The sequence below is a fragment of the Chinchilla lanigera genome, unplaced genomic scaffold, assembly GCF_000276665.1.
Source record: "Chinchilla lanigera isolate Chin_1 unplaced genomic scaffold, ChiLan1.0 scaffold00005, whole genome shotgun sequence".
NCBI lineage: Eukaryota > Metazoa > Chordata > Mammalia > Rodentia > Chinchillidae > Chinchilla > Chinchilla lanigera.
In genome coordinates this window covers 16828782-16841999 of record NW_004955406.1, presented here as the reverse complement: position 1 = coordinate 16841999, position 13218 = coordinate 16828782, and the positions used below count along the sequence as shown (strand labels likewise).

General features: G+C 45.2%; 1 protein-coding gene across 1 annotated transcript in view; it reads right to left on the bottom strand.

Annotated features, from left to right (window-relative positions):
- Window positions 1–1075: 1075 nt before the first annotated feature.
- The window catches only part of Brinp2 (bone morphogenetic protein/retinoic acid inducible neural-specific 2), a 92101-nt gene continuing 79958 nt past the window's right edge, over window positions 1076–13218 (bottom strand). The window contains exons 5-8 of the mRNA XM_005374909.2: window positions 8950–9055; window positions 6182–6418; window positions 4694–4916; window positions 1076–3022 (exon numbers count right to left, since the gene is read on the bottom strand). Coding sequence (XP_005374966.1) covers window positions 1906–3022; window positions 4694–4916; window positions 6182–6418; window positions 8950–9055 — 1683 coding nt within the window. The 3' untranslated portion in view covers window positions 1076–1905. The remainder of the gene's footprint in view (window positions 3023–4693; window positions 4917–6181; window positions 6419–8949; window positions 9056–13218) is intronic.

Genomic DNA, 13218 nt, shown 5'->3' with positions numbered 1-13218 from the left:
AAAGTTGTGATGTAGTATCCTGGGCTGCTTATCTACCAAGGACTTCAGGTTCCTGTAGGTTGAAAGATGGTACAATGATTAGAAGTAGTGTGAAATTCTTTTACATACAACAATAAACATAAAAGACTTCTGGGCAGGAAGACATGACCACCTTCTTGTTGTCTCCCATTTTATTTTATACGGACTGAAATGAGATACTTAGTATTTATATGATGACTTTGTCTTGAATAAAAATAGGGTTGTCATGCTTTATGCACTGTACTTGGGACACATGGAGCATAGACTGAGAGCTGATTCTCCAAACAATACGCTATGAAGTGATTATCATGCCACTGGGAGGAGGCACTAAGGGGAAAAGAGGCATCGTTCTGTGCAGTGTGCGTCAGAGCTCCATTCTAGGTGGGGAAAGTGGCAGAGAGAGTGGAGGAAACCAACGCTACGTTTATATCTTTTGCTGTTTCCTCAAAGGCTGCTGAGCCCAGGTCGAAAGGTACAGAGTATGGGAATTCTCCAGGTGTCCATGGCAGTACCCACAAAGGGGAGCCCCCTTTAGCAGGTGTTTGTCCAGCACAGAAGCTGTGGGCAAAAACTCTTAAACTACTCCCAATAATGAGGAGTCCTGGGTGTAGGACCTGTGTTAGTCCTCACATCTGCAAGAGACAAGAGGTGAGAATGGCATGGGAGTGGTGATGTCACTCTCTAGAAGAGGTCTGCCTCACTCCTCTCTCTCTCTCTCTCTCTCTCTCTCTCACACACACACACACACACACACACACACACAAGCATATACACACACCCCACGCCTCACATCCTGGTTGACGCAGACATACATTAACCCGGGTGTATCCCAATCAATCAGCCTCTCTCACAGTACCATCCCTCATCTATGGGCACGCCTGTGTCACACACGTAACAACTTTCAAAGATCCAGGCTCCTCAAGGAACTATACTCTGTCTTTTCTCTCTCATTTTCCCTCTTTAAAAGGCCTTTAAAAATATACTAAACCAGATACATTTTTACTCAGATGTTCATGTGTCTGGAGCAGATTGACAAGGAAAACAATCACAAAATAAATACTTTTTGTTTTTGTTTTTTTTTTTTAAAAGACCATTTTCCTAGACATTGTCTCTCTCTAACTTGACAGAGCAGCTTCCTCGGACAGAACAGGGGCTTTGGGAAAGGAGCTCTGGATGGACCATAGAGGGGCTTGGAATGAGTGAAGAAGGTGAAACTGAGGAGGCCAAGGAAGTGAGGGGATTGAGGGAAAGGGACTGAGAGAGGAGGCTGCTGCTTGCCCTTAGCTTTGGTCCCTGTGTGGGTGACATGTCTTGTGTTTCTAAGGGAGCAGCTCCAGGAGCAGTCAGCCTGTGGCCCTCAGGGCCCAGAGGAGGCAGCGTACAAAAAGTGAGAACCAATGTCGGGAGTCACAGAACAACAACATTTTAAGAAATCTGGTTAAAAAGAATACAAAAGTGACTCCACAGAGAGGGCAAAAGAATTCCCACCCCTCCCACTTTTTGTCCCCTCTTGCTGTCTCGAATGACAAGAATCACTTTGAAGCATTTTGCTTGCTTGTTTCATGATTTGGCTGGTTCTTTTGTGATATCTCTTCCTTGGCTCTTCTCCTTCAACTGCATTCATTTTTAGAAAGCACCGACTTTACAGATCCGAGGCTGCTGAGTTGTAGCCGCCTGTGAGAGTGTGCATGTGTGTGAGTGTGTGCATGTGTGCAGTGGCTGCCTCCTTCTCTCCCGCCCACTTCAGTCCAAGCCTCTGGGTCCCATATCCTGGGTGCTGGAAGTCTCATGGGAGCACCCTGTTGGCACTAAGGTGAGGCCTTGGGTTAGCTTTGCACCCTGGATTTGTGGACCTTCTCCCTGCCCGGCATGGGGGCAAGCCCCCCATTAGCTACAGAGTTTGCCCGTCTCGTACTCCACAGGATTCGGCAGCTTTGAATTGAAAGCCCTCAGAGAGGACTGGATCCTGCCCACCTCATTGTTGGCCAGCTTGAGCCGATGCCGGAGCAAACAGGAAAAAAGGTCAAGCCGGACTTTGCCAGGTGGAGAGAGCTGGTTCACCCGGTCCCTCAGCTCAATGAGCTGCAGGAGGGCAGAGTCCTGGGAGCCTTGAGTATACGGGTAGTCCAGCTGGAGAATTAAATCCCGGATAGCATCCGGGTCAAAGGGCAGGCTATAGCCAAAGACCTGCAAAGTGTTGATTTTCATATAGCCCAAATTCTTGGAGGGATCAGTCATCTCCAGGGGTTCATAGTAGATTGTCTCATTGGAGCTGTCATCCAGGGACTTGATTCGGCTCCGTAGGTAAACATGGACTGTCTCAAAGAAGGTCTTCCACCTGTTCCCCAAGGTGATAGTCCAGTTTTGGCACTGGGCAGCTGCATCCACATTAGTCCTCTCCCAGTCTGGGAAGTTGCCCTCATTTACAGGCATGAACCAGCTCTCAGAGTGGCTGCCCCCGAAGGGGTTGACATAGATGGCCATGACAGGTTCAAGGGTGCTATTCTTGGTGAGGCAGATCTGCAAGGACAAGGCCAACATCACATGTACCAGTCCAGGCTTGTACTTGTTGCTCTTCAAGGTAAGGAGCATGCGCTTCCTCCAGGAAGGGTCAAACCAGCTGCCCAGACGCATGTCATTGCTGATAAAGATGGAGTGTACCTCAATGCGGCTGTCCCGCTTCTGCAGCAGGTACTTCAGCTCCAGATCCTGCAGGTCTGTCTCCAGCCCAAGAAAGTTTTCCAGGGACTCAGCCACCTCTGGCCGGCACAGTCCCTGGGCCAGCACATAGCCTGGGTTACAGCTCCCACAGCGTGTGCTATTATCTGGAGCACAGTGGGCACATGCAGGGCCTTCACCCAAGGCACATGGGATGAGGCCCTGGCAGGATGATTGGTCATAAGGGCAGGTGCAGCTGTGGCTCTGTTCCAGGAAGGTGCCAGTGAAGGTGCTTTCTCCGCAGTAGAGGAGAGACTGGATTCGGTTCCACCAGTAGGACAATGACCTTGGGAAGGGGGGATAACAATGAAATAGGAGTCAGGAGAAGTTGCCTATTACCATTCTTGCCTTAGCAGCACATTGACTAATAGGCACAGATGATAAAAGCCCCAAATTCTCTGCATGATGGAAACTCTACGGCTCCACTTTGGACAGACTGAGAAAGCCTGGAGTTTGGTGTCTCATGGATCACCCTAGGAATATTGGACATCAGACTTCTACTGGAAACAGCCAGGCTCATTTATTCTGGGTCCTACTTCACTCTCTCTCAAACATGTAGGATCTCTAATATCAGATTTCAGCCTTCTATATGAGACAGCTTTCCAAACACTCCAACTTCTTGCCAACTTTATTCTCATGTCAAGATCTCTTTCCTTTGTATTTTCTCTACTTCTATCACTCATCCTCTAAGACTAGGAATTTTCTATGGATGAGTCTCTAACAATTTTTATTTCAGCTCTTATGTTATCTTTCAAAGAGCTCTTTTCTGGTGTTCCTTTTCAAAGAACCACTCTAGTCACTATCACATCTCCTTGTTTTGGTTCAATCCACAACTATGGTATCTAAACTACTGTGTTTACTTATTGTTGACTTGTTTGTAGACTGCTCACCTGGAAATGCCCAGAAGAACAGGACACTGTATTATTGACCAACATATTCTCAATGATCAAAATTGTTTCTGGTACAAGTAGGCATTTAAAAATTTTTTTTTTTTTTTTTTTTTTTTTTTTTTTTTTTTTTTTTTTTTTTTTTGGTTTTTCTCCGGTACCGGGAACCGAACTCACGACTTTGCGCTTGCCGGGCAGGCGCTTTTGCCGCTGAGCTAAATCCCCAGCCCCGGCATTTAAAAATTAATTACTGAAAAACTAATGAGTTCCTTTTGGAAACCACTGTTGGTCTGTCCTCTGCACTCACACATTTCCCACAGTTAGAGTCACGCTCAGGATTGCTATGAAGGCTGTTCCTCTGCCCCAAATACTGCCTTACCTGCATGTATCAAAGCATTTTTGTAGCTTCCTACACAATGTGACCATGACTTCTTCTCCAAGGGGCCTTTCTTCTCTAACCTTTGCCTCCTGAAACCCATCCCCTTGATTTATCTTCTGAGGCCATGAATTTACTCCATGCAACATAGTTATAATTTTTTAGTTTTTATGTTTTCTATATGTTTGCTAAATATTCCCTGTTCAATAATATCCCTTATAGCTAAATGATAGGGCATGGAATATGGACATGTAAAACCTTGTTGAATGAATGAAGGAAGGAATAGATATTTATGACAGTATAGCCCCACTTTGTTCTTGAGGTTATGGGTCTCAGTTTTCCTCTAATGACTCAAAACAGAGAAAATCCAATCTGTATATTTCTCACCATGTGCAATTAAGTTAAGCTTTAACTCCGCCCCTTTCTTCCCTGAGAGACTTACCAAAATGGACACGAATAAGTGAGAATTAGAGTAGCATTTTCATGTGTTATAATTTAGATATAAGTAAATAAGCCTCTCTGGTTTTTCTCTCTCATTTCTGAGAAGGACATGTGTGAGTAAGTGAAGATCATGGGAACCAGAAATGTTGAGTGAGTCACCACGCACTGCTCTCCTGTTAGATGGAGGGCCCTCCTAGGCCTCAAGAGCTACTGCTCAGAGGTGCGAAGTGCTGGCTCTGGAGCTCGTGCTCACCTCTCCTTGGGCAGGCGGAAGCGTGGCTGCCGATGGCAGCGTTTGCAGAGGTTGAAGAGCCGGCGGACGATCCGATGCGTCTTCTTGAACAGTACTTTCAGGCTGGCCCCCAGCTGCTGGTATCGGTGCTGGAGGCCAGCGTCCATGGCCCAGAACTGGGAGATTGCTGTGGAGTTCAGGAACCGGTCATCGGGCAACCTTTTCAGCAGGGCCTGGAACTCTTCTGTGGGCAAGAACACAGGAGCTGAGTGGAGGGGCAGTAGTGCAGTGCCCTGGGAGGGCAGGTGGGTGATCCCCAGATGGAGGGCCCTTCACAGTTCCTGCATGAGGAAGGAAGCCCTACTGTCATGGGTTCTTTTTACTTTAACTGACACTTTCATTGAGAAATAATTAACACACTACAAAATTAAGCTTCAGGATTTTTTTTCCTTTCTTCCTACTTTGATGAATCTCTAAATTTCAACAGATTTTTGTCACTACCAAAGAGGCCAGAAGTCCTGCTTTTGCTAATGCCCTTGGGATACATTTCTTTATAACCCCAGATACGGTTATCTGTAACACGTTCTGAGACCAGCCGTCTTCAGGAATACCAGGACACCCTGATGAAAGAAATGTGTGCACACTGACATGCAAATGTGGGCACAGAGAAGGTATAGCACCCAACCCACAAGTCCTTAGAAACATTCCACCTCCTGAGATCAGAATCTCCTTCTATAGCCTTCTCTCTGACTCTCTAAGATACTTTTAATCTCTTCAGTTGTTGGTCAGATATCCATTCTTTGCAGTAGTAGTCTAGAAGGAATGTGTTTTTTGGTTCCAAGTCTGAGTTCTTCTTAGAACTTCCTTAGTATGTTGTTTTCTGAACTCATGCTCATATTCACCCTGAGATCATGTTTGAGATCATATCCCACCAACATTAACCCAAAGCTTGGCTTGAAAAATTGGAATGTAATAGTCTTCTTGCCTATTTCCATCAATTGAATATTTTCCCTTTTCCATAGATGAAGAAACTGAAACACTGAGAAACTGCATGACTCACCCAAGAACATAAAGCTGAGCACCAAGAGGGTAAGAATATAAAACCAAATCCTTGGGATCTATGTCTCAAAGTAACATAGGTATTAGTTATAACAGCAACAGCTAGCTTCCACCAGGTACCACCTAGACTCACACTTTATTTAAATGCATTTTATCGCACACTTTATGTGCGTTATTCCAGGCATTGTGAAATCAGTAGCAAACAAGGCAGACAAAAGCTAAGCCCTTGATGATGTTCTATCTTACTAAAATCCTTAAATGCACATATTAGGTAAGTATTATGTCTATTTATATAAAAAGAACACCCAACAACCTGAGATTCTGGGTAGTGATATAACCTACTTAAAGTCACAGAAATAGTAAGTGTCTACATTGGGATCCAAGCCCAAGTCCTCAGGTTCTTGCCTTGCACTTTGGCAGGGAAGAATTCTGGGCTAGCCAGCTGCTCACCTGACTCCTCAAACTGCTGGTTGTGTGTGACCCAGGAGTCCTGGATCTGCAGCAAGCTGTCCTCCATGGCCTGGATGTCAGCATCAGGGCAATTGCATTCTGGGAATGTGGGGCTGCACTTGCACCAGCAGTCATTCTCCTTGCAGACTAGCTCACCCTCCGAGCTGCACGTGATGTAGCTGAGTGCTGCAGCCACAAAGCGCTCACGCAAGTACTCAGGCAACAGAACCTGCAGGCCTGGGGAAAGGATGCATTGAGGGATAGCTGGATGGAGCCCATGGGGGATCTGTTTTCCACACCCAAGACTACAAGAATCCTGGCTGAGGTTCTGCTGACTTGTGTATCCTGGGCACAAGAATGGCCACCCCAGCACGCCCTCATCCTGCTGAGCTGGTTGGGAGAGAGGGCTATTCCTGCCCCAGTGACAGATGAGGAATGGTCTGAAAGCGCAGGTGAGGAATATCAAAGCCCAATACTTACCTGAATTGAGAGCATGCATTATCATAAGAACAGGCCTATTGGCTACACATCAGCATTTTTAGAATGGAAACAGGAAGTTGTTTGGATGAAGTAACAGCTTATAGCCCTCATGGGGGAGGAATCAAGGCTTGATGGCTTGGTGACTGCCTCCAAGAGTCATCCTATTTCCAGCTTAACTGAGATAAGCAGTAAGCATGCTAGCATATTACTGACCCTCCTGGGCCTCCCACCTCAACTCTGATAACTGAGAACAAAAACACTGCTCTCATTAGGATGTGACTAGCAAATATGCCAAGTGCTTTCTATGTATGATTATAAGTTTACATTCACCAAATGTCATACTGAGGTCATGTAGGTGATGGAGTCCATGTTCAAAGACCAGTTACCTGCCGTACAGCACTAGTTGAGTTTGCTTGCCTGTTTTACTCCCACCAAGTCACACTGTATTCCCAGAAAAAGGATGCACCATCTCAGTGGGATTAACTCTTTAGGAGATTTGAAAGTAGGATGGTGGCCAATACCTCAACATCAGTCAAGCTTTGATAGATATGAGTGGCTCCAAGCTCTCTTTCAGTTGACTTTTTGTGATCTTGGATATAATACACAAAAGTGCTCCAAGCTTCAATTATCTCACCCATCTGTGATGGGTGTCAGTTTGCTAGGAACAGAACATACTCCTAGTTGGCTGCAGGCCACATACAAGGCAGCTGTCAGAAGCTTACCAAAGCATGAATGAAAGATAGACATGGTATTGTATTCAGTCTGGGCCACCTCTGAGGTCAGACTTGTAGGAAGCTCCATGATTTGGGGACATTGTAAGAAGTTATGCCAGAAGAGTGAGGGATAGGAGGACTTGTGAATATGGGCTTCTCTTTTCTAAAAAGTATGCTTACCCTATATGGCCATAACTTTGACCTTGTCTTTGGCAGGAAATCACAGAGCCCAAAGTGTAACATCCCCATCTGGACAGATCTCACATCACATCTTAAAATCATCAGCAACAGTGCGTGTATGTGTGTTGTTCTTGCTTGAGGCCCATCTCATACTCTGAATTGCTTCTGAACTTTTCTCTCTTGACTCTATGCCAACCATGGCACTTAAGCAGCAATCCCCACAACCCTGTCCACATGCTTGATTCTAAAACTTCGCCCCTCTAAGTATTTTCCTCCCACCTCCTTCACCACCCCTCCTCTTCCCCAGAACATTTCCCATTGCTATAAAATAAGTGCCCTGAGCAAGGTCTGCATGAGTGATGGGCTATAAAATTAAATGGCATAAACTACTGCAAATGAACCATCAGACATTCTGAACTTCACTCAGCACTAATTTGCAGACACAAACCCATTGCATCCAGGGCCACAGAAGAGAGATGCTAATTGTATTATATTAGGTAGCTCTAAATAAAAAGTCTTTTACTCTTCTGTATTCTACATTTCTTGATTCTTAAAGTATTCCTGGGTCGCATTTGACTCAGGTTGCCTGGAATTTGTAATTGTAGATCACAGGTGATGGCTATTGATTTTGTAATGCAGAGGCAATAATATCCTAAATAAAGTCCAATTCAGTTAGGTCTTAAGAAAAACAAACTTTTCCTACTGAATCAGTTCGCACAGCCCCTCCTCTCAGATGCTTGGGAAGCAGAGAGCAGGAGGAGATGTGCATGTCCCTCTACCTCCCAGCCTTCAGACCTAGTATGGTTTCCTGTCCTTTTTCTTTCCACCTTTTCCTCCCCTCTATATCTATCAAAAGGCTCCTATTCATTTCAAAGTGTTCTCCTGGCTTTGAAGTTCTTATGGGAACCACAGACTAATAATAGACAGTATGGCCACTTTCAGGGTGTGGTTACACTAACCAGGGGTCCCAAAGTTTATAGATCTATTTGAACTGGATTTGGTGACCTCATAATCACTCTATAGAGGCCAGTTATTCTTCGGTGTGTCTTTAAGGAATGGCAGAGCAGTTTTTTTTTTGGATAACAAAGATGTCACCGAACTAGGCCACGGCTTCTAGGGACAGATGTGCTGTTCCTTATAGGATAATGTTCTTGAGAAGAAATATGAGACAGGAGGTTTTAGATGTGAAGCAGAGCTTTGGGTGTAGGGCAAACCACCAGAGATTTTCTCAAAAGAATGACAGAAAGCTGCTAAATATAGGTCTCAGAACTTGTGGTAGTTCTTATCTTGAGAGAGGCTTAACAAAATGGGAAGGCAGGACCCTTTCTTGCTCTTTGGTGACCCATGTCTCCCACCAGGAGTGAGCAGGGCACAAAGCCTCACAGAGCTGCTTACCCAGTAGCTGTACTTTGTTCTCTGGACTCTGCACCAGGACAGAGCTGACTGAGTCCAGATTGTCATAGTTGCTGCAGCCCAGAGGCCCAGTCCTGGTCTCTGTGACCTAGAGAAGGAAGGAGCAGGATACAATTTTAGAAAACAAAAGGAAGTTTTCCCTTTGCCCTTCCCTTCTCTAGTCATCTGGTTGGTGGCTCCTTGTCTTATCCTGGTCTGGCCAAACCAATAGCGTGTGTCTTTCCCTAATCCCAGCAACTTCAATTCACTTTGCTTGTCCTGTAACTGTGAAGATGTATGATACGTGATAGGTAGCACAGCTGTAAATAAGTAGGAGTCTTCCAGCCAGAGCCAAAGGGAATCTGTGTCTGGGAAGAGAAAATTCCAGGTAGGGAGATAAAGCTGCAAGAGCAAGACCTTTGGGTTAGAGTCAGCCCTTTTCCTCCCCCAGAGGAAGGCAGGGGACCAGACGGGGTCCCATGGCTCTGCTGACAAACCCAGCTGCATCCACTTGATGTGATGCTCACAGGCTTCAGGGATCCTAAAGATGAAAAGCACTAGAGAAATATGAATTATGAGTATTATTATTAGTATTAAACATTTAAGTCCCACCTCGGCACTGAGATGTCCTTAGAGAAAATCAGCCATGGGCTTACTGCATATTTTAATAACTATATTAAATATACATAAACTCTTATAGCCATGTAATATTCCAAAACACCAGAGTCATTTTAAAATATTATAAAGTTGGCCCATCAGTTTTCCCTGATGTTTAAAGTATAAGATGAAAAATGGGGAACTTTAAATGCACTGAAATAATTATGTAATAAGAATGATGGGGACCTGAGGCCCTTACTTCTCAGGATTTCTTGAAGTCTTTGCCAACAATCAATCAACCAATCAACGAGTATTTATCGAGCAGCTGCTGCTCAATTCCACACAATTCATCAAACATTCATAGAGTGCCTTTCTGCAGTTCCTCAAGGAAGTCTACCCTGATACCCCTGACCTCCTTGCATAGCTCCAGGCACCTCTCTGCCTTGCAGCAGGCATATGGGTTGCAGTTTTGCACCCTTTTTGGAGTATGCAATTCATGTCTGGGTGCAAGTGGTACAGTCTCCACAGAGGTCACTCATATTTATCTTGTTTGCCATGGTGTTGCGAGCAATTAGGACAGTATCTGCCATACAGTAGATTCTCAGTGAATTAGAGAGCATATGACTAACGTGTTCTAGACCTTGTAGGGTGGGGAGGTGGGCACAAAGATGTGCAAATTACATGGCAGATCCTGTAGGGAGCCAGATACATAAGCAAGGGACTGTTAGACGTCCTAGTTGTGGCAGAAAAATGTGTTACAAGGAGCACTTAGGAAAGAATACCTCTAAACAAAGGGAAAATGGGAGAAGCAGTAAAGGAAACACCCTCTCAGCTGATCATTAAAGATAAGAGGAAAGTGGAAAGGTAGAGAAGGTAGGGAATTCTACTATGAAGGAAGGAGAAGGGGTAGAAGATCCAAAGCACAGAACATGATCTAAGGCATTGGACATGCACCCCGCATCCTGCTAATTAACATGGAAATACCAATGTGCAAGTGACATTACTGAGGAATTTTGTTTGAAAGCAAACATGGAACAAAGTATTCCAGTGAGAGATGGAATGAATACCAACTAACAATGTGGTGGTGAGCGAGAGACAGGAGATATTCTTGGAGTTTAAAGTAGTCTGAAAAGGCTTGATGGACAGGGTGAGCCATAAATTGGTCTTGAAGGATGAGTAGAGTAAGAGAAAAGAGGGAGAAAACTGTAGAGGTGATTGTAGACAAAAACCGAGGGTGTAGCAATAAACACGGTGCCTGAGAAACAGCAAGACCAAACCCAAGAGAAGAACACAAGGAAGACCAGGGCACCAACTGGGATGACTTCTATGTTTCTATCCCATGGGACCATCACAGAAAATTTCTGGGATAAATTTCATGATCATCACTCTCATAAAAGAAGCCAAGGTTCTGAGAATTGTAGTGCTTGAGACCACAGAGCTTTTAGATGACAGAAAGAGGGTTTTAACATTTGAGTCTTCAGACCCCAGTTCAGTACTTTTCCATCTCCTGAAAAGGCAAGTCAAAGGCTACAGAAAATAAAGTGAGCTTAAGGCACTTGCACTTACCATTATCTAAAGACAAAATATTTTAAACAGTTTTTACCAGTCTGCCCAACATATGCTAATGGTGTGTCTGCTCCTCAGTGTCAAGATTGGACAAGATAATTTGTTTTGACTTAAAATCAGTATCATTATCCTTGTGTTACTGGTTAGAAAACCAAGTCCAGATAAGTCAAGTGACTTATTCAAGGACACACAGCTAGACACCTGCAGGGCTAAGGTCCATCTGATTCCTTTTTTCACTCATTATCTGTTTATTTAGCAAGCATTCAAGGAATATCAAGAACTCAAAAATGAATAAGGCACAGTTCTTGCCAGTAAAGAGCTTGTAGACAATGGAAACAGTTCTATATTCCCACTTCTTTGGCTACTCCACCTGGGCCTGCCTCCTTCCACATGTGGATACTAGGTGCCGAATAACATTTTTTCCTGAGTGAGTCTTTGGGTAGTTGTTAGACAGAGCCAGTCTCACTTCTATTTCTATGTGATGTAAAAATCCCTATAAAAGGGAGCTATAGCCAAGAACTAACTTAGCTTCTACAGAACCCTGTTTCTCTTGGGGTGGGATGGGTTGAATGCTGAGGGAGGATGGTGGGGTGTGATACTTGGGATACTAAGCTCTTCCTGTCTCCAGGTAAGCTGGCCATCAAAATATCGCTAAGTTTTACACTGGCTTGCCACCTATCCACCCTTGAATTTGTCACTGTGTCTGGGCAGGAAGGGAGATAACAAAGTTTATGTAGGAGTAGAATGTGACCCAAGGAGGAGGATAGGGCAGAGAATAGCCATGACAGGAGCTCTCCTTTCCTCTCCCTCACTCCCACCCTTTTCCCTACCACCACCACTCCACACTCCACCATCTTGTTTGGCATTCTGAAGCTGGCTTTGGAGGTTATGATTTTTTACTCTGCTATTTCCAAAGGTCATTTCTCTAAGGACACAATCAGGTAGGTCATTGAAAGGGCGAGTAGCTTCCCTTTGTTAAGTGGGGAACAAGGATGGGAATGAAGAGGTGACAAAGGCCTTGATCTTCCGTGCTCATTTCCTGATGGAGAGAAAGATCTGAAGCCAGATCTCCACGAGTGAGGAAATCTCACTCAGATTTCACTAGCTCCCATAGTCACAGCTGTTTTCATTGTTGTTCTCCTCTGAGAACCTCTCTCTCCCCCTTCGACAGGTGAGGAGGTGGGAAGAAAGAGACAGCTGAGCAGGATCCCCTCTTGCAGACAGTGACAGCCTGGCATTAACACAAGTGCACAGGATGGCCTGAGACAACCTCTCCCACTGCACTGAGTGAGGAAGCCCCAGAGTCTGTAAAGGACTGGTTGGAAGAATGTTGTGTCTTTCTCTGTAGAAGAGGCAGACGGCTCAGGAAGATTATAAAGATGGCCACAGAGGTAATGGAAAGTGCAGTTCACTCAGGTGCACATGTTCAAAGAGAGCTTCAGATAAGCTTCCAGAAAGGGGAAATAATTGTGTGCTAATTGGTCTGCTGACAGAGCCCATCCTGCCTTCAGAAAGCCCTGATGGATCTCAGGTTCATTAGCACATCCACTTTTCCATAAATACCAGACTGTGCAAAGCCTTGCTCTGGAAAGCCTCCTCCTGCCATCACTTCCAGACTGCTCTCATCCTACCTGGGGGAGGACACCTGCATTGCTAAGAGCACAGTGAGATGGGATTCTAATTGTGCGTGAGCTCAGAGGGCACCGCTGATGTGTATATGCTTAAAGGGCTGCAAACTGAATCCCAGGCAACTGTAGTGAGGAATTCTCACAGGCCATTTTTAAGGATGCTTTGTAAGAAGTGCTCTCCAGCAGCCTGGGTTCCTGTGCACCTGTTGTATGGCCTCTGTTCAGTTAGCTCATGGGCATCTCAAACCCTCCCCGAGAAGTCCTTCTATACCCTTTCACTAAATAGACACAACAAAGGGGGGGGGGCTGGGGATTTAGCTCAGCGGCAAAGCGCCTGCCTGGCAAGCGCAAGGTCGTGAGTTCGGTTCCCGGTACCGGAGAAAAACCAAACAAAACAAAACAAAACAAAACAAAGGGTGGGCTGTAGCTAGAAAAAGGGCCCCTCTCCCCCTTTTGGCCCCAGTCCTTTCCACGGCATTAC